Source organism: Chiloscyllium plagiosum, unplaced genomic scaffold (assembly GCF_037043375.1).
Source record: "Chiloscyllium plagiosum isolate Xiang-an unplaced genomic scaffold, Cpla_swu_hap1 HiC_scaffold_2, whole genome shotgun sequence".
NCBI classification, from domain to species: domain Eukaryota; kingdom Metazoa; phylum Chordata; class Chondrichthyes; order Orectolobiformes; family Hemiscylliidae; genus Chiloscyllium; species Chiloscyllium plagiosum.
In genome coordinates, this window is record NW_028270140.1 from 112,685,363 (window position 1) to 112,709,500 (window position 24,138).

Genomic DNA, 24,138 nt, shown 5'->3' on the forward strand with positions numbered 1-24,138 from the left:
TACCAAAGCAAATAACCATATTTTACTCAGTCCTTTCCCTGTAGGTTTGCAGTTTTTTTTTCTTCAAGTACTTAAATTGCCTTTTTGAAAGCCAGCTTGAATCTGCAGCTTCCACACTCAGGTGATGTGTTCCTGGCCACTTGTGTAGAAAAGGCTCTTCCTCATGTTGCAGCTGGCTGTTTATTCATCTATTGGATGGATATTGCTGGCTAGACCTGAATTTAGGCTCAGTCTTAATTGGCCTTGAGAAGATAATGGTACTTTCTTGCAGTCTTCAAGGTGCAGGACTACTGACAGTACAATTAGGGAATTTTATCCATGCAACTTTGAAAGAGAAGCAATGTAGTTCTAAGTTTGGAGTATCATCTATTTGGGCATGGACCCATTCAAGAAGACTACTTAGACAAGATAAGATGTACAAGTAGAAGTAGATCATTCAGCCCAATGAGATCATGCCTGATCTGATAATCCTCAGCTCCATTTCACTGCCTTTTGCTCATAATCCCTATCTCCTTTACTGATATACCCTCCTGAGCCTGAAGAATATTTTACCCCAGAGGGCTGTTAGGTTAAGTCATTAAGAATTCCACAGACTAACTTGAATAAAAGCAAAATAGTATGAATGCTGGAAATACTTAGCAGGTCTGTCAGATCTTTGGAGAGAGAAACGTTTAATATTTCAAATCTAGTGAGTCATCTTCAGAACTCTGGAGCTTCTGAAGAAGTCATAGTGGACTTGAAATGTTAATTCTGTTTCTATCCCCACAAATACTGCTGGACCTGCTGAGTTTCTCCAACTTTGTGTTTGACCATAGTGCCTTGTGAGAAAAGCTTCCTCCCATCTATGTTAGATGACTAACCTCTGACACTCATTCTAACCTCTCCATAGCTACATTATCAAGTTGCAAGGTATTCTTGTGTGTCTGGCCCCCAAGGTAATCTTCACATAATCTTAATTGTTAGTGCATAGGTCCATACAACCATTGTGCCTACACCAGCTCTGCAAATGAATATTGTAGCCTTGTACCAATCTCGTGCTTTTTGCCTCATAACCTTGCACACGATATCTGTCCAAATTATCATCCAATGCCTGTTCAAATGCCGAAATTGAACCTGCCTCCACCACAATCCAAGCAGTTTATTTAAATGGAGAAAAACTGCAGAAAACAGCAACACAGACTTGGGGGTACTTGTACACAAAAGACAGAAAACTAGCGCACAAGTGCAGCAGGTAATCAGAAATGGTAATGGAATATGAACCCTTATTTCAAGGGGATTTGAGTATGAAAGTAGGGAAGCCTTTCTGCAACTGTAAAAGGTGCTGGTGAGACATCTGGAGTACTGAGGGTAGCATTGTCCCCTTTTTTAAGGAAATATATTACTTCACTGGAGGCAGTTCAGAGAAGTAAGATGGTCCCCTGGTATGGAGAAATTGTCTTATGAGCACCGGTAAAACAGTTTGGGATGGGACTCATTAGAATTTAGACGAATGAGAGGTCATCTAGTTGAAACATATAGGATTTGTAATGGGCTTGATAGGGTAAAGGATGAGAGGATGTTTCCCCTCATGAGGGGCTAGGGCATTGTCTCAGAAATAAGGAGTGCCACTTGAAGACTGCAGAGGAATTTCGTCTAGGATTAAGTGTCTGAACTACTTGCCACACAGCTGTGGGAGCAGACTCTTTGTATATATTTAAGATTGAGCAATTCCTAATCAGTAGGGGAAATCGAGGGTCGTGGGGAAAGGCCAGGTAAGTGGCTGTTCAGGTATGTTGGATCGACCATGATCCTGTTGAATGGTAGAGGAAACTCCTGCTTATGTTTCTTGTGGTCCTCGTGCATTGCATACCCTCACTATTTGCCGCATGAGTTTTTTTTCTCACATCATCATGCCTCTTTTACAGATCACTTTAAGTCTATGCCCTCTAATTTTTGTTCTTTTCACTAGTTGGAACAGCTTCTTGCAATCTAGCTTTCCATTTTGAAGACCTCTAACAAATTTCCTCTCTGCCTTCTTTTCTCCAAAGATAACAGTCCTAATTTCTTCAATCTAGTTCCTTGACATTTCTCATTTCTGGAACAATTCTTGTAAATTGCTTATGCACTTTCTCGAATGCCTTCACATCTGCCTTGTTATGTGGTACTCTCTTAGCACCGAATACTGCAGCTGAGGTCCAACCAGTGCCTTGTACAAGTTCAACATCATCTCCTTGTTCTTGTACTCTGTGCCCTTCTTATTAAAGCTGAGGACACTATGCTTTATTAATAGTTCTCTGCATTTATCCTGTCACCTTCAAAGTTTATTGTGTTTGGAGCCACGCCCTGAGTGATCTTTGTTCCTTTGAAGCCTCTCCCCCTGAGTGACCTAGTGCCTTTGAAGCACCCACAGCCCCAAGTGATCTTTGTGTTACTGAAGATATGACCTTGGAGGCAACTGTGGAGAGATCTGTCTATTTCTAGAATACTAGATCAACAGCAATCTTAATATTCCACATGTTCTTTTCTTCAAGCCAAAACAGGTTAAGACAGTTAAATTTTAATGTAAACTGAGGAGCAATGGAACGAGAGAGAGACAGCATACTCATCCCATTTTAGTCACAGTCATGTGCAGATGTACTCCATGCAGTCTTTGAGGAGTAGGTCTGGCCGCACTTTTGTTTGGAAGAGAATTTCAGGATTAATGGATAAGACCACAAGGTATAGGAGTGGAAGTAGCCCATTTGGTCAATCAAGTCTGCTCCTCCATTCAATCAGATCATGAAGCTGATAATTCTCTACTTTGCTTTCCTGCCTTTTTACCAAAATGCTTGCCTCACTTACAGATTAAAATTTGTTTATCTCAGCCCTGAATATATTTAATGAGCCAGCTTCAACAACCTCTTGCAGTAACGAATACCATGGATTCAGTACCCTCAGAATAAAATCTCTTTTGAGATAGAAGTGACCTGTACAAGAAGGACAGATTGCACCTAAATTGGAAGGGGAGTGATATACTGGCAGGGAAATTTGCTACAGCTGCTCGGGAGGATTTAAACTAGTAAGATGGAGGGGTGCGTACCAGGGAGGTAGTGAGGAAAGAGATCAATTTGAGACTGGTACAGTTGAGAACAGAAGAGAGTCAAACAGTCAGGGCAGGCAGGGACAAGGTAGGACGAATAAATTAAACTGCATTTATTACAATGCAAGGGGCCTAATGGGGAAGGTAGATTAACTCGGGGCATGGTTAGGGACATGGGACTGGGATATCATAGCAATTACAAAAACATGGCTCAGGGATGGGCAGGACTGGCAGCTTAATGTTCCAGGATAAAAATGCTACAGGAAGGATAGAAAGGGAGGCGAGAGAGGAGGAGGAAGTGGCGTTTTTGATAAGGGATAGCTGTGCTGAGGGAGGATATTCCTGGGAATACATCCAGGGAAGTTATTTGGGTGGAACTGAGAAATAAGAAAGGGATGATCACATTATTGGGATTGTATTATAGACCCATTAATAGTCAGAGGGAAATTGAGAAACAAACTTGTAAGAAGATCTCAGCTATCTGTAAGAATAATAGGGTGGTTATGGTAGGGGATTTTAACTTTACAAACATAGACTAGGACTGCCATAGTGTAGAGGAATTTGTGTGTACAAGAAAATTTTCTGAAGATACAAGGCACAGTGGTTAGCACTGCTGCCTCACAGAGCCAGACACCCGGGTTCAATTCCCGCCTCTGTGCAAACTCCACACAGTCAGTTGCCTTTCTCCCCGTGTCTGCGTGGATTTCCTCCGGGTGCTCCGGTTTCCTCCCACAGTCCAAAGATGTGCAGGTTAGGTGGGTTGGCCATGCTAAATTGCCCGCAGTGTTAGGTAAGGGGTAAATGTAGGGGTATGGGTGGGTTGCGCTTCGGCGGGTCGGTGTGGACTTGTTGGGCCGAAGGGCCTGTTTCCACACTGTAAGTAATCTAAAATAAATCTAAAACTTGACGTTCTCTTGGGAAATAAGGCAGGGCAGGTGACTGAGGTATGAGTGGGGGAGCACTTTGGGGCCAGCGACCATAATTCCATTTGATTTTAAATAGTGATGGAAAAGGATAGACCAGATCTAAAAGTTGAAGTTCTAAATTGGAGAAAGGCCAATTTTGACGGTATCAGGCAAGAACCTTCAAAAGCTGATTGGGGACACATGTTCGCAGGTAAAGCGATGGCTGGAAAATGGGAAACCTTCAGGAATGAGATAACGAGAATCCAGAGAAAATGTATTCCTGTTAGGGTGAAAGGAAAGGCTGGTAGGTATAGGGAATGCTGGATGACTAAAGAAATTGAGGGTTTGGTTCAGAAAAAGCAGGAAGCATATGTAAGGTATAGACAGGATAGGTCGAGTAAATCCTTAGAGTATAAAGGCAGTAGGCGTATACTTGAGGGAAATCAGGAGGGCAAAAAGGGGACATGAGATAGCTTTAGCAAATAGAATTAAGGAGAATCCAAAGGGTTTTTACAAATATATATTAAGGACAAAAGGGTAACTAGGGAGAGAATAGAGCCCCTCAAAGATCAGCAAGGCGGCTTTTGTGTGGAGCCACAGAAAATGGGGGAGATACTAAATGAGTATTTTTCATCACTATTTACTGTGGACAAGGTTGTGGAAGATAGAGACTGAAGGGAAATAGATGGTGACACCTTGCAAAATGTCCAGATGACAGAGGAGGAAGTGCTAGATGTCATGGAAAGCATAAAGATGGATAAATTCCCAGAACCTGATCAGGTGTACCCTAGAACTCTGTGGGAAGCTAGAGAAGTGATTGCTGGGCCTCTTGCTGCGATATTTGTATCATCGATAGTCACAGGTGAGGTGCCAGAAGACTGGAGTTTGGCAAACGTGGTGCCACTGTTTAAGAAGGGTGGTAAGGACAAGCCAGGGAACTATAGACCAGTGAGCCTGACGTCAATGGTGGGCAAGTTGTTGGAGGGAATCATGAGGGAGAGGATGTACATGTATTTTGAAAGGCAAGGACAGCTTAGGAATAGTCAACATAGCTTTGTGCATGGGAAATAATGTCTCACCAATTTAATTTAAGTTTTATTTGAAGAAGTAAGAGGTTTGATGAGGGCAGAGTGATAGATGTGATCTATATGGATGTTTGACAAGGTGCCGCATGGGAGACCCTCTAGCAAGGTTAGAACTCATGGAATACAGGGAGAACTAGCCATTTGGATACAGAACTGGCTCAAAGGTAGAAGACAGAGGGTGGTGGTGGAGCGTTGCTTTTCAGACTGGAGGCCTGTGACCAGTGGAGTGCCACAAGGGTCAGTGCTGGGCCCTCTACTTTTTGTCATTTACATAAATGATTTGGATGTGAGCATAAGAGGTGCCGTTAGTAAGTTTGCAGATGACACCAAAATTGGAGGTGTAGTAGACAGCGAAGAAGGTTACCTCAGATTACAACAGGATCTGGACAAGATGGGCCAATGGGCTGAGAAGTGGCAGATGGAGTTTAATTCAGATAAATACGAGGTATGCATTTTGGGAAGGCAAATCTTAGCAGGACCTATACGCTTAATGGTAAGGTCCTAGGGAGTGTTGCTGAACAAAGAGACCTTGGAGTGCAGTTCATAGCTCCTTGAAAGTGGAATCAGAGGTGGATAGGATGGTGAAGAAGGTGCTTGCTATGCTTTTATTGGTCAGAGTATTGAGTGCAGGAGTTGGGAGGTTATGTTGCGGCTCTACAGGACATTGGTTAGGCCACTGTTGGAATATTGCGTGCAATTCTGTTCTCCTTCCTATCGGAAAGATGTTGTGAAACTTGAAAGAGTTCGGAAACGATTTTCAAGGATGTTGCCAGGGTTGGAGGATTTGAGCTACAGGGAGATGCTGAACAGGCGAGGGCTGTTTTCCCTGTAGTATCAGAGGCTGAAGGGTGACCTTATAGAGGTTTACAAAATTGAGGGGCATAGATAGCATAAATAGACAAAGTCTTTTCCCTGGGGTCAGGGAGTCCAGGTTGAGAGGGGAAAGATATAAAAGAGACCGAAGGGGCAACCTTTTCACACAGGGTGGTACGTGTATGGAATGAGCTGCCAGAGGAAGGGGTGCAGGCTGGTACAATTGCAACATTTAAAAGGCATCTGGATGGGTATATGAATAGGAAGGGTTTGGAGGGATATGGGTCGGGTGCTGACAGGTGGGACTAGATTGGGTTGGGATATCTGGTCGGCATGGATGGGTTGAACCCAAGGGTCTGTTTCCATGTTGTCCATCTCTGTGGACTCTGACTCTAATTGTTCCTCCTTATTTCTGTCTTCAATGTATTTTCTGTATTCCTCCTTATTCTAAGCTTTGTTGGCAATCCGCCTCTCATGAGTTTGATTGTCCACTTAGGGAAGTTTCTAGCATACTCTTATTTGACCCATTGGCGGTGAAGGAACTGTGTTATGGTTTCAAATCAAGGTAGCGTGTGACTTAGAAGGGAAATTAAGTGGTTCCCACCAGTGGGAACAGTCAGCCCAAGATGAGTATTTTCATTTTAAATCAGGGTATGAAAGCAGAGCTAGCTCAAATGAATTGGCAAATTAAGTTGAGGGATAAAGTAGTATTGACACAGTGACTGGCATTTCATAAGAATTTCAGGAAAGGCAAGTTAGAAACATCACAATGAAAAATAGGATTACCAAGAGGTGGGCACATCATCTGTGGTGAACTAAAAAAGATTTTTTTTTTGACCTTCATTTAAGTTTATTGCCCATCCCTAATTGCCCTTGAAGGTGGTAGTGTGCAGCTTCCTTGTGCTTCTGAAGTCCTTTGGGTCTAAGAACCCCCACAATGCAGTTAGAGAGGCAGATCCAGGCTTTTGATGAAGTGACATTGAAGAAACAATAATGTAGTTCCACGTCAGGGTAGTGTGTCATTTGGAGATTCTGGATTAGTGGTGCTGGAAGAGCACAGCTGTTCAGGCAGCATCCAAGGAGCTTCGAAATCGAGAGGAAGGTGGTAGTGGTGGTCCCATACATCTTCTGCTTCCTTTGATTTTCTAAGTGGTTGAGGTCGCAGCTTTGGAAGAAGCCTTCAGTTTGAGTTGATAATTAAATTTGACAAATGTGGAATTAAAAAGTAAATCTAATAGTGATCATTTAACTGTTGATGATCATAAAAACCCAGTTGGTTCACTCTTCAGGAACAGTAACCTGCTTTCTTCAACTAGTTTGGCCTACATGTGACTTGACTTCCCTTTGAACCAATCTAGCAAGTAATTCAGCACTAATACTGCTATAAAGTCCAAAGCAATAAATTCATGCACCACTTGTCATGACCCTTGTTGAAAATGCACTGATACCCGAACTCTTCCACACTCAGGGTTGTCACAAATGTTGAAGTTTTAAGCAAATTACTCAAGTTCACCAGTTTCTGATGAACTTAGTTTAACAAAATTCTGACAGGCTTTTTGTGGTTGACAAGAAACTATTATTTATCACAAAAAATCAGTTCTAACCATAGAAAAATAAAATATGAATGATCAACTTATAACTCCCTAACATTAAGCTCAAACCCATTTCTGAACCCCTACACTCATGCAGACATATAAAAAGAAGCATCGATGTTACGAGTGGAGTGAAAAATACTGGGGAAACACATTTTAAAAGCCCCAGTCCACGTGATTTATCTCTTTTTTTCCACCCTCAAGTCCTTCTAATCTTTGATCTCTTTTTCAACATCCTTTCAGTTCTTTTCTGAAGAGATGGGTTGGTTGGCACATTGTTCAGTCTTTCAATCATTGGTTAGAGGCAATAGCTGAAAGCAAATTATGGCAGATTAGCCAACTTTCAATTGTTTATTTTACTCCAGAGAGAGAATGAGAGGTGTTGTCTTGAGCCCTTTTGCTTCTATAAAGTTTGTATCTCTTTGTTTACCTGCCCAGGAGCTAGAGAGTTATTATGCTAAGACTCCTGGCCCCCTCAATTGGTCCTGGTAGGTTTGTGCAATCAGCGTATGGCTGGGTGAAGTGTACTCTGCATACCCACCCAATGTGCCATGGCATCTCAAACATCTTCCCTGAAAACCCATCTTCCCCCACACCCCACCTCTGCTTGAACAAAGCCATATATAAACAAAACTTAGTGAGTTTCAGTGGTTTGTTTCTGAAAGTGCAGCAGCTCCTTCCACAGTCCTTAATTTAAGGTGGTTCATTTCCTATTTTTGGACTTTACATAACAAACATCAACTTGGGCAAATGAAAACCTTCAGTCTGATGACCCTGCAATCCTCTCCTTATTAATGTCTTGGAGCCTGTGTCAAAATTTGAAGCACTTCTCCACAGATAAGTCTGACATATATAAATTTCAGACTGAGAGTATGACTGTGTCTCAGACAACATTATCCTTGGGTTTGTCCTATCCTACCACAGGACAAACAATGAAGAGTTTGAGGAAGTTGTCTTGGGGGTATGCATCATTTCCAAAGTGAAAAATACTGATGACCCTTTTTATGTTGTTACGAAGAAGTAGAACCAATTGAAGTACTGCCACAGAATTTGAATTAATTCAATTTTTCCTCCATCCTTTCAAATATATGTTCTTAATATGGTAATTAGCTATGAAACATGCATAACAATATCTCCATAAGAATTGCAAACATGAGTATGCCTAGCCAGTCCTTCCATTCTATCAGGTCATAGTTGATCTGATTGTGGTCTCACTTTCCCACTAATTCACCAACGAGGGAATCAGTCAACCTCTATATTTAAAGCATTCAATTATCCTGCCTCCACTTTACTCTGAGGGAAAGAATTCTTCCTCATCTTAAACTTAAATGAGAGATCCCTTATTTTTAAATTGAATTCCAGTGTTCATTTCTCCACAAGGCAAAACATCCTTTCAGCATCATCCTATCAATCTCCTCAGGATCTTGAGTTTCAATTCGATCACCTCTTGTTCTTCTAAACATCAATGGATGTCCAACCAGTTCTTTTTCTCCAGAGAAACTCCATCTCCACCCCATTCAAGGTATGTATAAGATGAGTGAGCTGCACCTGAACAGTTTCGGACATTTTTATACAATTCAAGTAAAATTCGCCTTCATTTCAGACATGTAGAATGTAATTTGAGACTTTGATAATGACCATTGTGGCACTGCGCGGGTTGCAAACCTGACTGAAGAAAATGGCTTGCAATCACTTACGCTCTTCCCTGTGTGCTTTTTAAGAGCAGTGATTTGCATGTTGTATTTGGGGCAGAAAGACATCCCTTGGTTCTTCAGGTTGTTAATAATAACCAATAATTCATCAAAACATCAATATGTGACCAAATGTTTGGATAAGAGTTCATTTTTAAATAAGCTTTGCGAGATTAAGATGGGGAAGAAGTGGGATCTCGTATGGGGGTGTTAGTGGGGGCGGTAGGGGCAGCAGTGTTACAGAGAATGGGGCTTAAAGGTTGCCATTAGAGGCTAACATTATGGAAATAGCAGATCTGTAGCAAATAGCACTTGTAACAATGGAAGGCAGAAAAGGTGAGATGTAGCAATTGATAAATGGTGAAATCGTATCATTTAACCTTTGTTTTAGCATGCAAAGACCATTTTGAACTTCGTTGTTTTTTTTTAATTGTGGCCAGAAGTGATGTAATCCCTGCAGGGAGCACTCAGTTGGAGCTGGATGGCATAACAGAGTTCCTACATCCCTGTAAACGTACAAATAAAACTGCCAAACAGCTCTATATTACAAATAAATGGCAAAGAAAAACCACATCTTTACATTGAAAGTGCAATTGTACAGAGCCTTGCAACTTAAGCTGCAGATTTGCCTTCTGTTATGCTGGGGTTACAGCAAACAAAATTCACCCTTTACTTGCTGAAAGATGGTTTCTGACTTGACCGGTGTTGTGGTGATTAAAAACATCTGCACTTCATAGTTAAATTTATAGCGCAGAAATAGTACAAGTACGTGCAAACATACAAATTAGGAACAGAGGTAGGTCATTTTAGCCTAAAATTCCTGATCTGCCATATAATAAGATCATGGCTGAACTGATTGCTCCACATCGCTGGCTACCCCTAGAACTTTTACCCTCTTGCTACTCCAGAATCTAGCCACCTCTGCCTTTGAGAATATTCAAAGATATTCTGTTCATAAATAGATGTTTGAGGAAGCGAGTTTCTATGATACATGGCTCACCTCCCTGCTATCTCACCCCAGGAGAAAGAAAATTCTCTCCATTGTTCTTATATTGGAAACAATTTATTTTAAAATCATGACACCTAGTTCCAAGTTCATTCTTGAGAAAAAAATAACCTTTCCACATGCACCCTGTTCAAACCTCTCGTGTTCTTCTATTTGTTTCAAGTCACTTCTACTGTTTTAAACTCCATTTGCAAGCATTGCTTATCTAATCTTTCCTCAAAGATAACCCTTTTATTCTGGAGTTGATTGCTGGACCTTCTCTGAACTGCTTCCACCAAATTTCTTTCTTTCCTGAAATGGGTGAAGATGGAGCCCAGAGAGAGAGAGAATGGTTGTAGAGAAGTCAAATGGGTGGATGATAGTCTGCCAGGAAGAAGGAAAAGCTGATAATGGAAACCGTAAGTAGGTGAAAATGGGTAGACTAAACTGAAAGCAAACCCTGTTATGACAGGGTCTGGGTGTGGGTGCCTGCTCACATCAATGTCTCCTCCTATATTGGGGCGATGAAATGCAGACTGGGCGGACACTTTGAGGAATAAAGTTCTGTCTACAGAAATGACTGAGTTTCCTGCAACTGAACCCCCTCTCTTCTCTATTTGATATTCATTCGGATGTCTCACTGCATCCCGATAACCTTTTCCTTAAGCAATTTGCCAAATTCACTGCTCAGGTTTGCCCTTATGTGTGTAACATGCAGTATTCTATCCAAGATGTTTTAAATTTCATGTTTTCCTATTTTGTTTACCTTTATTTGCATTGTTAGTTTCTAATCAGTAATCTGTGTTCCAGCACGCCAAAAGAAATTCTCATTAAAATTTTTATCTCTACAGTCGGCAATTTTCAACTTCCAGAGTCTATTGACGGTGATACTACTCTTGATTTGTACCTGTGCTTACATCAGAGCCCTAGCTCCTAGTGTTCTGGACAAAAATAAAACTGGGTAAGGACACAGTAACTTTTGACTTTTTAAATTAAGGTTTATCAAATTTGTTCAAAAGTTAAAATGTGACCAAGTACAATAGACTGCTTTTGAAAATATATTTAATGCGGGATATTTATGATCTCTATTGACTTAGAAATTGTTGGTCTTTGGGCATTAACTGATGGTTTTTCCCTCAAGATTTGAAATAAAAGTAGTCGCTATAATCCCAGAGGCCAGTTCTCTAGTTAGAGATGACTGGTGGTGAGTTTAACCCGAGGATCATAATGAGGGATGGTGTTGAGTAGGCGGGACTTTTTTTATTCATTCGTAGAATGTGGACATTATTGGCTAAATTGGCATTTTTTGCCCATCCCTAATTGGATTCCCAAGTTGAAAGTCAGCCACATTACTGTGAATCTGCAGTTTCCTTCAAACAGCAGTTTCCTTCCCCGAAAGACATAAAAGAAACCTCATCTGATTCACTAGACAATTGGAAAAGACAAGATTTTTAATTCAATTCAAATTCTACCATCTGCCATGGCAGATAATACGAATAATATCATTACACCATCACCTCCCTTTCATGGTGACCTCAGTTGGTGTGGAAGTTGAACCCATACTGTTGGTAGCCCTCCATATCGCAAAAAAGCAATCCAGCTAACTGACCTGCCAGGAGCACCTCCAAAAGAAATGAAAAGGCATGACGTAAATTCAGGCTGCCTTCATTTATCATAAGTTTTTTTTTACTGTTATAAATTTTTCTAAATCACAATCTTTTACATGAAATGCATCATGGGGGCATTGCTTTATGCGGAGTTTTGAGTTTTACTTTTGAGTGTCTGCTTATGTAAACTGAAATTAACCAAGAGAAGTTTTACATTTATTTTGATACTGATCATTTTGCCATAACACATTGATACTGACCAAGTACTCGTATAATGGTGTAAGTAGATATGGCTACTGTTACTGACTGGAGTATTATACATAGATTTGAGCAAACTTTGAGAATTAACTACATTATTAGCAATGGCTGTGCATTTCATTAAATACCTCTCATTGCACTGTATTTGGAAAAAGCAAACTGAGGCAACTTTGAATATGTTTCCCCTGTTTTAATTGACAAGGATTAATCTTAAGCTATTTTAATCTGCTAACAAGCATCTATTTACAAATCATGGGATGACGTTGGTGCATAGACTGTTGTAATATTGTTCACCTTGGAAAAAGAAGAAAGAACCACTTGAAGTTGATTTTAATTTCAGGAATCTGCCCAGTTGATTCAAAAATTGACAATACTATATAAATGTCCATTGCATCTCACCACAGGTCAACGCATAATGCATAAAATTTGTTCAGCACAACAAACATTAAATAGAATTATGTTGGATATTCTCATGCCATCCCCTGTCACAATGTCTAAGAATTTGTGCTTCGATTTGTTGATTTTGGAAATTTGATGGGTGATTTTAAAACAAAAGTATTTGCTTGAACAGAGCAATGGAACTTCAACAGAGCAAAAACAGTGCAGCTCAATAGTAAGGTCATAAAGTTGAAGTTTCAAGTCACTAGAAGGATACTTTAGATCTGCCTGAGACCTTACTTAATGTCATCTCGGCTGATCAACATGAAACCATTTTTCATCCAGAATGTAAGTGCCAACTTCGATATATCACAGACAGCACTGCACTAATACATATAAACAATTAAACTAAAGTTGCAAAACAGGAGATAGCATCATACCAATTATTGAGTCATAGAGATATACAGCATGGGAACTTGTCCTTTGGTCCGACTTGTCCATGCTGACCAGATACCCTAAAATAATCTAGTCCTGTTTGCCAATATCCCTCTAAACCCTTCCTGTTCAGATACCCATCCAGATGCCTTTGAAATGTAATTGTACCAGCTACCTTCTACCATTTCCTCTGGCAGCTTATTCCATACATGCGCCACCCTCTGTGTTTTTAAAGAAAAGTTGCCCCTTAGATTTACTACGGTGTGGAAACCGGCTCTTCGGTCCAACAGGTCCACACCAACCCTCTGAAGCGTAACCCACCCAGACCCATTTCCTTCTAACTAATGCACTTAATACTATGGGCAATTTAGCATGGCCAATTCATCTGACCTGCAAATCTTTGGACTGTGGTAAGAAACCAGAACACCCAGAGGAAACCCATGCAGAAACTGGGAGAATGTACAAACTCCACACAGACAGTCACCCAAGGCTGGAATCGAATCTGGGACCTTGGTGCTGTGAGGCAGCAGTGCTAACCACTGAGCCACTGTGCCACCTTAGGTCCCTTTTAAATCTTTCCCCTCTCACCCTAAACCTATACCCTTTAATTCTTGACTCCCCCACCCCAGTGAAAAGATCTTATCTATTTACTCTATCCATGCCCCTCGTGATTTTATAAGCCTCTATAAGGTCAATCTCAGCCTCCAAAACTTTGGTAAAACAGCCCCAGCCTATTCAACCTCTCCCTATAGCTCAAACCTGACCACATCCTTATAAATCTTTGCTGAACCTTTTCAAGTTTCACAACATCTTTTCTATAGCAGGGAGATCAACTCCTATACTCAATGCTCTGACCAATAAAGGAAAACATACCAAACGCTGCCTTCAACTATCCTGTCTACCTGTGACTCCACTTTCAAGGAATAACAAACCTGCACTCCAAGGGCTCTTTGTTCTTAGTTTCAGTTAAGTAGGTACGTTCTGTTTTTTACTCAGTTCAACACAAGTAATTGTTTGAAATGTCTTCAAAGATGTGTTTGCTACATCAGCCGTACATTTCATTAAGGGTGAGAAGGGAATTAATTCAAGTAAATGCATCCCTTGCTCATGCACTGAAACACGAGAAAGCATATTAAACCTTAGGTACAATAGGCATTTAACAAACGCAGTGCATATAATTAGAAGGCACAGCTGAAAGGTGACATCTGGAAAGGCAAAGAAATTGGCAGAAGGAATTGGCCTGTTTCCAGTGTAAATCTCTATGTTGTTCGTGTGTCTGCAATGACACAAGATGAACAATGTAACAGAAGCCAAACTATAATTTTATTCTGAATGTGAGACTATCAGAAGGTATTCCGAAACAAATTTGGCTCTCCTCTAATTTATTATACGACAACTAGTACAAAGCTAACCTTTTAACATGCATATTAACAAACTAGTGGGTGTAATTTAACTACGCCCTTGTATTTTGCCTCCTGAGACTAAATTTTAAATCTAACCCAGACTGATGGAGCAATACTATCCTGTTTCTGCACTGTAAAGATCTTAAATTAAGTTTAGACAGTCATAACGTAGTTCCTTGTAGACATGATTTCATAGCACAAAACTGTCTGTAATGCATACAGATTGGCAGTTTTGCTAAGGGTTAGTAAGAATGCTGACGTAGGAAATGGAAAAACTCACACTGGCACAGCAGGGAGTGTCCTAGTAATGTTGGAGTTGTTAGCTGTTTTAGGCATAGAAGAAAGTCTATTTTATCTGTTTTTGACCATTGAGACATCTGATTTTGGAAATATTTGTCAACAACAGGTAATAAAACTGGTAAAGTGCTCTATTCTTCTGAAACCACATTTGTGAAAAATATAAATGTAAATCCTGATGAATAATGTGTGACTCTGAGAAGCATTTTCAATTGTCCTAGGTATGATGAAGGGTACTCAGAGTTATGGAGATGTACAGCATGGAAACAGGCCCCTCAGTCTGACTTGTCCATGCCAACCAGATATCCCTATCCAATCTAGTCCTACCTGCCAGCACCCAGCCCATATCCCTCCAAACCCTTCCTATTCATATACCCATCCAAATGCCTCTTAAATGTTGCAATTATACCAGCCTCCACCACATCCTCTGGCAGCTCATTCCATACACGTACCACCCTCTGTGTGAAAAAGTTGCCCCTTCGGTCTCTTTTTATATCTTTCCCCTCTCACCCTAAACATATGTCCTCTAGTTCTGGACTCCCTGACCCCAGGGAAATGACTTTGTCTTTTATCCTATCCATGCCCCTCATGATTTTATATACCTCTATGAGGTCACCCCTCAGCCTCCAACGCTCCAGGGAAAACAGCCCTCGCCTATCCAACCTCTACCTATAGTTCAAATCTGCCAACTCTGGCAACATCCTTGTAAATCTTTTCTGAACTCTTCCAAGTTTCACAACATCTTTCTGATAGGAAGGAGACCAGAATTGCACGCAATATTCCAACAGTGGCCTAACCAATGTCCTGTACAGCCGCAACATGACCTCCCAACTCCTGTACTCGATACTCTGACCAATAAAAGAAAGAATACCAAACGCTGCCTTCACTATCCTATCTACCTGTGACTCCACTTTCAAGGAGCTATGAACCTGCACTCCAAGGCCTCTTTGTTCAGCAACACTCCCTAGGACCTTACTATTAAGTGTATAGGTCCTGCTAAGATTTGTTTTCCCAAAATGCAGCACCTCACAATCTAAACTGTATCTGCCACTTCTCGGCCCACTGGCCCATCTGGCCAAGATCCCGTTGTAATCTGAGGTAACCTTCTTCTCTGTCCATCACATCTCCAATTTTGTTGTCATCAACAAACTTAATAACTATACCTCTTATGCTCACATCCAAGTCATTTATATAAATGATGAAAAGCAGTGGACCTCGCACCGATCCTTGTGGCACTCCACTGGTCACAGGCCTCCAGGTCTGAAAAACAATTCTACCTTTGAGTCAGTTCTGTATCCAAATGGCTAGTTCTCCCTGTATTCCATGAGATCTAATGTTGCCATGGGTAACCTTGTCAAACGTCTTGCATCCACCGCTCTGCCCTCATCAAACCTCTTTGTTACTTCAGAAAACTGTCAAGTTGGTGACATGATTTCCCACGCACAAAGCCATGCTGATTATCCCTAATCAGTCCTTGCCTTTCCAAATACATGTACATCCTGTCCCTCCGGATTCCCTCCAACAACTTGCCCACCACCGACATCAGGCTCACTGGTCTAATAGTTCCCTAGCTTGTTCTTACCACCTTTCTTAATCAATGGCACCACGTTTGCCAACTTCCAGTCTTCTGGCACCTCACCTGTGACTATCAATGATACAAATATACTTGGAATAATGTAGAATTTGAAAGGTTAATTTTCTGTGGAGTGATGTTTCTATCACCAAAGTGATAATATAATTTTATAATCATCTCTTTTGCTTCTTCACTTAATTTGAGTTGTCTACTCAAATCTGATGTTTGTTGCTATCCCCAGTCACAATGTCAGTCACAAAGTCATGATATTTCATGTCCTTAAGTTACCCTGCACTTCTTGGCCAAAACCTTCCAGATCTTATGCCATCAGTTGATGGGAAGCTTTTCTGTGTACCTCATGAAACACCTCCATGATCTTGTAAACTCTATCAAATCTCTTGTAAATCTCAAGTAAATCAAAATACTGCGGATGCTGGAAATCTGAAACAGGAAGCTGGATAAATTCCAGTGGTTCTGGCAACATCTGTAGAGAAAGAAACATTTAACTTTCATGTCTCTTTACTGTCTTTCTAAGCTAAAAGGTATTGGCAAATGGGGTTTTTATACTTTTGTCAGAGACAGAGTAGGAACAAAAGGGAGATGACTTGGAGGCCCAGTGCAAAAGACAAAGGCGTTGTAAAATGGGTCTAAATTAAGTTGTGAAGTGAATGTATGGAGAATGGGCATAATGTAGTCAGTTTCGTAAATTATGAAATTCAGTGTCGAGACCTTAATGCTGTAAGTGCTTTAGCACAAAATGAAATGTTGACTTCAAGCTTGAGTTGTGCTTTGTTGGAACATTGTAGCAGGCCCAAAACAGGAACTGACGAAGCCAGCATTTATTGTCCATTTTGAATTGCTCTTCAGAAGGTGATCGCAAGCAGCCTCCTTGCCCTGCTGCAGTCCATGAAGGGTAGCTTCACTCTTAATGTGGGCGGCACGGTGGCACAGTGGTTAGCACTGCTGCCTCACAGCGCCTGAGACCCGGGTTCAATTCCCGCCTCAGGCGACTGACTGTGTGGAGTTTGCACGTTCTCCCCGTGTCTGCGTGGGTTTCCTCCGGGTGCTCCGGTTTCCTCCCACAGTCCAAAAGATGTGCAGGGTCAGGTGAATTGGCCATGCTAAATTGCCCGTAGTGTTAGGTAAGGGGTAAATGTAGGGGTATGGGTGGGTTTCGCTTCGGCGGGTCGGTGTGGACTTGTTGGGCCGAAGGGCCTGTTTCTACACTGTAATGTAATGTAATCTAATCTAATCTAATCTTAATATGTCTGGGAAATGATTTCCAAGATTTTGACTCCACTATAATGAGAGAACAGTCATATAGTTTCAAGTCAGGCTGTTGAGAAGGTTGGAAGAAAACTTGCAGGTGATGTTCCAAAGCATCTGTGCCTATCCTTCCAGTTATTCTAGGTTTGGAAGATTCTTTTGAATGAGCCTTAATGAGTTACTACATTGCAACCTATAGATTGTGTATGATGCTGCCAGCATGTGTCAGTGGTGAAGGGAGTAAAAGTTGAAGGTGTTGAGTGCCAGTTAAATCTGGAACAGACATTATTGGTGCAGTTCATACGTGCAATTGGCTGATCCTTCACTGCTTCTTATTTTTACTTTTTTTTATTTTGAAATTTATCCCTGGGTGCTTTGCTGATAATGTCTGCTGTCAAAATTAGGTTGTAAAAAGAAATTACAGAATTTGTAGCTGAATTCAGATAAGGTTTCATTTTCTTACCTTTTTGATATCAGTTTGAGCAAGAGAAGTTTGGTATAACATGATTATTAGTTACTCTGATAATGTTTAGTCAACGTGCATTTAAATTGGCTTGTAGTAGATCTCTTCTCTCCTCCCTTAATTATAGTTCTTGTTTTATTCTGTATCTCAGTTGTGTTAAATAAGTTCACCCACAGTATCTTGTCCCATTTTGAGTAGATTCTACTTCGCAGGAGAAAGAAGGCATATCAAAGCAAGGTACCTCCCCAGACAGATGGTAGGAATATACCTATTGAATATTTGAGCTGCTGATTCAGAGTAGCATTATTGGAAGCCTGAAAAGTTAATATCTGAAAAGTTAAACTTATTTCCACTAAAATAAATTTTTCATTTGTAGCCCAAAGAGGATTCTGAAACCCTTCCTCATCCATATTCTCTTGTGAAAAGTAACCGCTACAAAGGTTCTCCAGGTCTTGAGTTACAGAATATCCCTATTTTAAATGTGGTGATACTCTGCATTGTTGCCAACAGTTGTCTCAATGTTCAATTTAATTATTTCACAAAAATGTTATCAAAGGTAATATTAAAAGACATTGAAAGCTAATATGTTTCATGATTCAGATTTCCGCAAGCCAATCCTGTGCAAAGCCTTCCAAACTGAAAATATTTTAAAATATACAGTTTAAAATTGAATTGTGTATTCAGCCTGAATTAAATAGGAAAGTGGAGTCAAAATGTTAATTTCCTTTCTGAAAACAACATCTTGATTTACAGAAGAATTCTTAAAGAAAGTGTTGTCTTTGTTCCTGAAAGATGTGAAATGAATAAGGTGTGACTTGAGCAATGAGATCTTTTCCATAAATTAGCATTCTCAAAATCAATGGTCAGTTGTTTTTTTGTTTCATTACCCAATTTAAGATGAATATCGAGTTAATGAACCTAATTTGATACTACTTTCATGCCTTGGTTTGGCAGATTATGAGTATGTCTGCTTCCATTTCCTCCAGCTCTATAAAGTGTCATTGTTGATTATGAAACTACACATTACACTAATGAGTCTGAAATGCTAATTTGGCTGTTCTTGACACTTCTTTCCATCAGTGAGTCCATCCAACATATGTACTGTTGTCGCAAGTCCATTACTAAACAAAGGTCCTCTTTATGCTCCATACTTTCTAGCTAATTTGTAACCATTCCTTATAGTTACAGTATGTAAATTTCTATTTGTTGCAACAACAAAAATGTCACTGGTGTTCAGTAATTCATCATATACTTGAATGGGTTTCTCAGTGCTAATGTCTCTGGCGCATCATCTTACATAAAGAGGATATCTTTACAAAAAAATTATTATACTCTACATTGCTTGAGCAATCCAGAAACTGGGTAAGATGAAGAATATGTTGTTGTTTTATTTTCATTTCTCCCATCCTGAATGACAAGTGTCAAATATAAAATTCATTGAAATTGTAATCCATCAGATTTCATCACAGTAAATTTCTTGCAAATGTTTTGTTGAATTTAAAGAAAGCTATTTGTTTTCCAGACTACTGGGAATATTTTGGAAGTGTGCTAGAATAGGTAAGCAATATTCTGTGCTTTTTCTTTTAATAATGTTCAGTTTTACTTTGACAGTTCTTCTTCCTCTATCTTCAACAGTAATGTTAATGCAAAATGTTACAGTGAAAGTTGCAGCTTATAATACTTCAGACCTAAAAATGGTTTTGCATTCAAGTTTAAATAGTCACCTGTCTGGTGCCAAACTGTCCTTTCTGTCTATCTCCATAACATTTTGTCTGAATCCCCCAATTCTGCAATTAATTGATCAATATAGATTTAAACATGCTGATTTTTTCATAGTGCTTATTTATTGACTTGATCCTTACAATGCTGTCGATTCTGTACTTTGTTTTTCATTCTGCAATCTAGCCAAGTCTCAGCTATGCTTCTGTGCTGTAGAATATATAGTAATATCAGTATAATTAAAGAAACACATTGTCATTTAATGTTTGATTAATTTATAATTAGTATGTGTATTTCTTGGTGCGAGTTAATCCTTTAGTGCAGGCCCATTGTCATCTGGAGTGCCATTCTTTAATACACTATAGAGGAGCTCTTCACCAAAAGTTATCTTTACAAGTTGCTAGACTGTTGCAAAACCTACGTAAAATGTAAACTTTATAAAGTACTTTCCATTTCTCCCTTCCCAAATAGTAAGTCTCCTTTCTGATTAGTTTTGACATTTATCACAAATTGCCCATCTGTTTCCACTCAATATTCTTGTTCCTTTCATTCCTGGAGACCAGCTCAGTCTTCACTGTGCGCTTGATTTCAGAATCATTATACAATCACTATAAAGCCAAATGCACTTTGAATCAGTACAAAAGTAAAATGCTAACTGCATCCTTAAATGGTAACACTCCCTGCTGGATTCAGCACTGAAGGAGTGTGATACATTCTTATTGGGTTTTGCATCATATTCTGCTGCATGTTCTAGTGTATTAATAGTAAAATAGAAATTCTTCTTCCTGGCTTTAGTCCAGACTACTTATATTGGTTTAAAAATAAAGTAAATAATATTTTAACTCATCAAAGATGAGTCTTGTGCATATGGAGGGTTTGATCGGGCTGGGGGGGGGGGACTGGGTGCAGATGAGGGTGGAACTTCAATTTAAAATTTGCAATTTTCAAAACATCTATAATTTTACAAAATTTACCTCCATATTTTGGGCAATTTGGGCACAGCTGTACAGTTTTAGTGCTCAAGTGCACATGTGCAAAATGAAAAACAAGGATATAATATTCCAATCTACAAATAGGATGTAAATCATCATATTTTATACCTGTATTCCTGGTGTCAAGCATTGGGGCTCAATGGTAAACTTAGAAATTGCCAAACTTATTTTGTACATAATTAATCTATGCAACAGATATCTCACTGAAAGTAAAAATGTCATTGGTGTTTATCTTCAAATTTTAATTAGGGATTTCCAGAATGCTGGGTTGAGGTTTTGTTCCACTGAAGATTGTAATAACCCAAAAATTACCAGGAGTGTTCAATGTTTGGATGTCAGATTGAAGACAATAGAATGATTTGAAACTTCCCATTTAATTCAGGTTCTTTTGTCAATCTAGGTCCACAATTCAGTACTGTTCTAACAATTTAACTCCTTTTTTGAATTTTTGTTTTGTATTTCTTCCTTTCGTGAAGGCTGTGCAAGACTACATCCGCTATTTTCTTTACTAAACAACTCTTGATGAGCAAAGATTAATTCAGGATATATTGCTGTTTTGAAAAAGTTTCTGTTTCTTAAGAATTTTAAGACTTGGGAATAGCGAAGCATTTTGCGCTCTCATTCAAACTATTGAGATCCATTTATAACAAATGCTGCTGTCAATGTAGCACCCTGTTTCAAAAGGTAGTATACAGAAGATCTACATTTTTGTTGCTGTGAATGAAATTGATTGTGTACTGTCTGCTCTTAAAGTTGCTATTTAGACCAGGCAAAAAGAAGAGGAAAATATATTTTCTTAAATAGATTAGATGCACTACAGTCTGAGAATAATGTAATTATGAAGATAACATTTGTAGCATCCAGACCTTGTCAAGAGTTTTGAATATTTTAGTAAGCTATATTTTTAATCGTGGAGGTAAATATTCCAAAATATTTCAATCAGAAGATGCATTTATACATTCAGAATAGCTCATGTAATGTGGGCATTTTTCTGAGGGTGAAGAATCAAAATTAATGCCTTGTGGGTATTAATGAATCTAAAGTATACTTGAGTTCTGTATTTGCAACCATAAGAAAGTAACGATGTGATGAAAGCTATTGTCATCTTTGCAAATGTTGGAAAATCTTGAGCTCATTTTGTGCTTGGAAATTAAAGTAGTGGGTTGCATTTGCTGCTGTAATTCACAAGTCATTGTGGTGTTCTAGGCATCTTTATTATCCGGTCAGAGTGGGATTCATCAAGTTATAGTAGTACCACCTCTTAATCAGACATAAATAAATATGGCTTTGAAAGACAATTTTAAACATTCAGAATCCTATAAAAAAACCAAGTGTTTTTAATTGATTTTACCCTATATTAACATCAGAGTCTGATCTATTCTCCATGCATAGTGTGGTACATAATAAACAAGAATAAGGAAACAGGTCCATAAAATGTTGTTACTATGACGATGTTCAGTTGTTTTTGTAAATCGGACTCCAAGACATTCTAACAAGCAATGTTCAACTTTCTGGAATTTCAGATTTTGGGGAAGAATGTTAATTGAGAGAGAATTTTGTGAGCCCATACTTTTTGTTGAATCAGTCAGTACGTACATGGTATTGACTTGTGCATATTTTTAAGCTATTTCTATCCTAATTCTCATGTGTTGAAGTCAACTGTTAGCAGAAAACATGCAAGTACTTTGACTCATTAGGTTCTTAAGCAATTGACATAGACTGCATTGATTGCCAAAGTTTGATTCAAATAATATGGGGCACATTATCTATTTGTTATTTAAGACCTAGGTCGGTCACATGAAAGGTTTCTAGGATTCCCAAATGTGATTTATTTTGAACGGAGAGATTCTAACATATTCAGATTGTACATTAAAATACTTGAATAACTTTACATCGTTATTCAATTAGTTATTAATATAAATCTGCAATAATAGAATTTATATATAAGCCAGAATTGGGACTATTTTATGATTTAAGTTAGAACAAATTCTTATTTAAGTAAGCAGTCATTCAGACAGCTATGTTCTTCAAGTGTTAACTGCTAGAAATTGACCACACTGGACCCATTATTACTGAGAAAAATGTGGACTCTGATCTACCATCAATTCCTTTGCCTATAAACTCCCACAAACTGTTCTTTGAGCTTATTAATGTAAAACTTTGTAATCCTAAAATACTTCTGAGACAAACCAGTTGAATGGGAAACAGTCTTTAGTGGTTCACTTTGCATGGGCATATGAAGGCTTGTTTTGCCTTTTATATTCCACATGATAAATGGAAATCAAAGATACTTTCTCACAGTTTTCAGAAAAGTAACAATCCGGTATCAGTGGCATTAAATATTAAACTGTCTCATACTTCTAAAATTTATTCAATTATGGTTTGAACCAAGTTATATCATTTATTAATAAGGCCATAGAGCTTTAAGAATACAATAAATGAATTAAATTGGCTGTTTACTTTTAAAGAAATAAAATATTGCTCTAGTAGTGTGCAATCAGTTTATAAAAATATAATTCCAGTGCCATAAGCAAGACTGTTTTTAATGCAAAGTTAGTTGTCTATGTATTTGTTATTGATCGACTCAAAGAAATATCAAGAGATATTAAAAGACATTTTACTTTTTTCCTTAGTATTTCAGTATCATGTTATTTTTCTTGAAGGTGCTACTTATTAAAATTGTTTAACTTCCAATATCATTTTGAAAATCTAAAGCAAAGAAAGTAAGTGTTGGAATGGGGGGGTTGATCATTTGTAGAGACAACAATCAAAATTAATATTTTGCAAAATCTCTTGAGAGTTAAAATAAGTTGAGCTTAGTGAAGAACTGTTAATTTAAATAATGTTAATCTTGACCCTGGTTTCATTTAAGTATGTGAAAATTAAAGATAATTCTAAGGGGTCAGTAAGAGTAGAATAAGTGGAGTTCCCAGTCCTACGTTTGCTTGACACATGGATAATCAATCCAAGCAGATGGAAAGTAAGTATGCTGAGATCCAGGAAGAGAGAATATAGGGGAGGAAATGGAGTAAACCTGTATTAGAACAGCTGAATGCAATCCAAAGAATCAGTATGGTTCTGAGAAAGGGAAATCATGTTTGACAAGTTTGCTGGAGTTCTTTGAGGATATAAGTGTTGACAGAGGGGAACCAGTAGAGCAGTGTACTTAGACTTCCAGAACGCACTTAAGGTACCTCATAGCTTATTGCACAAAGTATCAGAGTTCCCTCTAAGCTGTGCGCCACCGCCGCCGCAAGGTTTTGCGCGTGGCAATCATTTCTGGTTCTGAAAATTGCTACTGTGCTTGGGCTTGAGAGGCCTGTGCAGCCAGAAAGAAAATTAGGGAGTGCTGGGTAGGAGCTCATGCTGTCGGGGTAATGTGTTAGCATGGCTTGAGAACTGGTTAATGCACACAAGATATTTGGGATTAGTGGGTCATTTTCAAGTTAGGAAGATTTAACTGGTGGAGTGCAAGAAGGTTCAGTCCTAAGACCTCAGTTATTTAACATGTATAGTAATGATTTGGAGAAGAAGACAAAGGATCATGTATGCAAATTTGATTTCCCAAAAAAAAGGGAGGGAATGACGACAATGAATCTGTAAGGGGATATAAATAGG

At 39.1% G+C, this 24,138-nt stretch overlaps 1 protein-coding gene across 2 annotated transcripts in view; it reads left to right on the forward strand.

The window, feature by feature from the left end:
* tmem167a (transmembrane protein 167A) overlaps positions 1 to 24,138 on the forward strand; it is a 31,393-nt gene that overhangs the window by 682 nt on the left and 6,573 nt on the right. The window contains exons 1-3 of one of the 2 annotated variants that reach the window (XM_043708552.2): positions 8,835 to 8,975; positions 10,981 to 11,090; positions 19,332 to 19,366. In XM_043708552.2, coding sequence (XP_043564487.1) covers positions 8,919 to 8,975; positions 10,981 to 11,090; positions 19,332 to 19,366 — 202 coding nt within the window. In that variant the 5' untranslated portion in view covers positions 8,835 to 8,918. Of the gene's footprint in view, positions 1 to 8,834; positions 8,976 to 10,980; positions 11,091 to 19,331; positions 19,367 to 24,138 lie in introns of those variants that run through there. The other variant, XM_043708560.2, reaches the window with a different exon arrangement.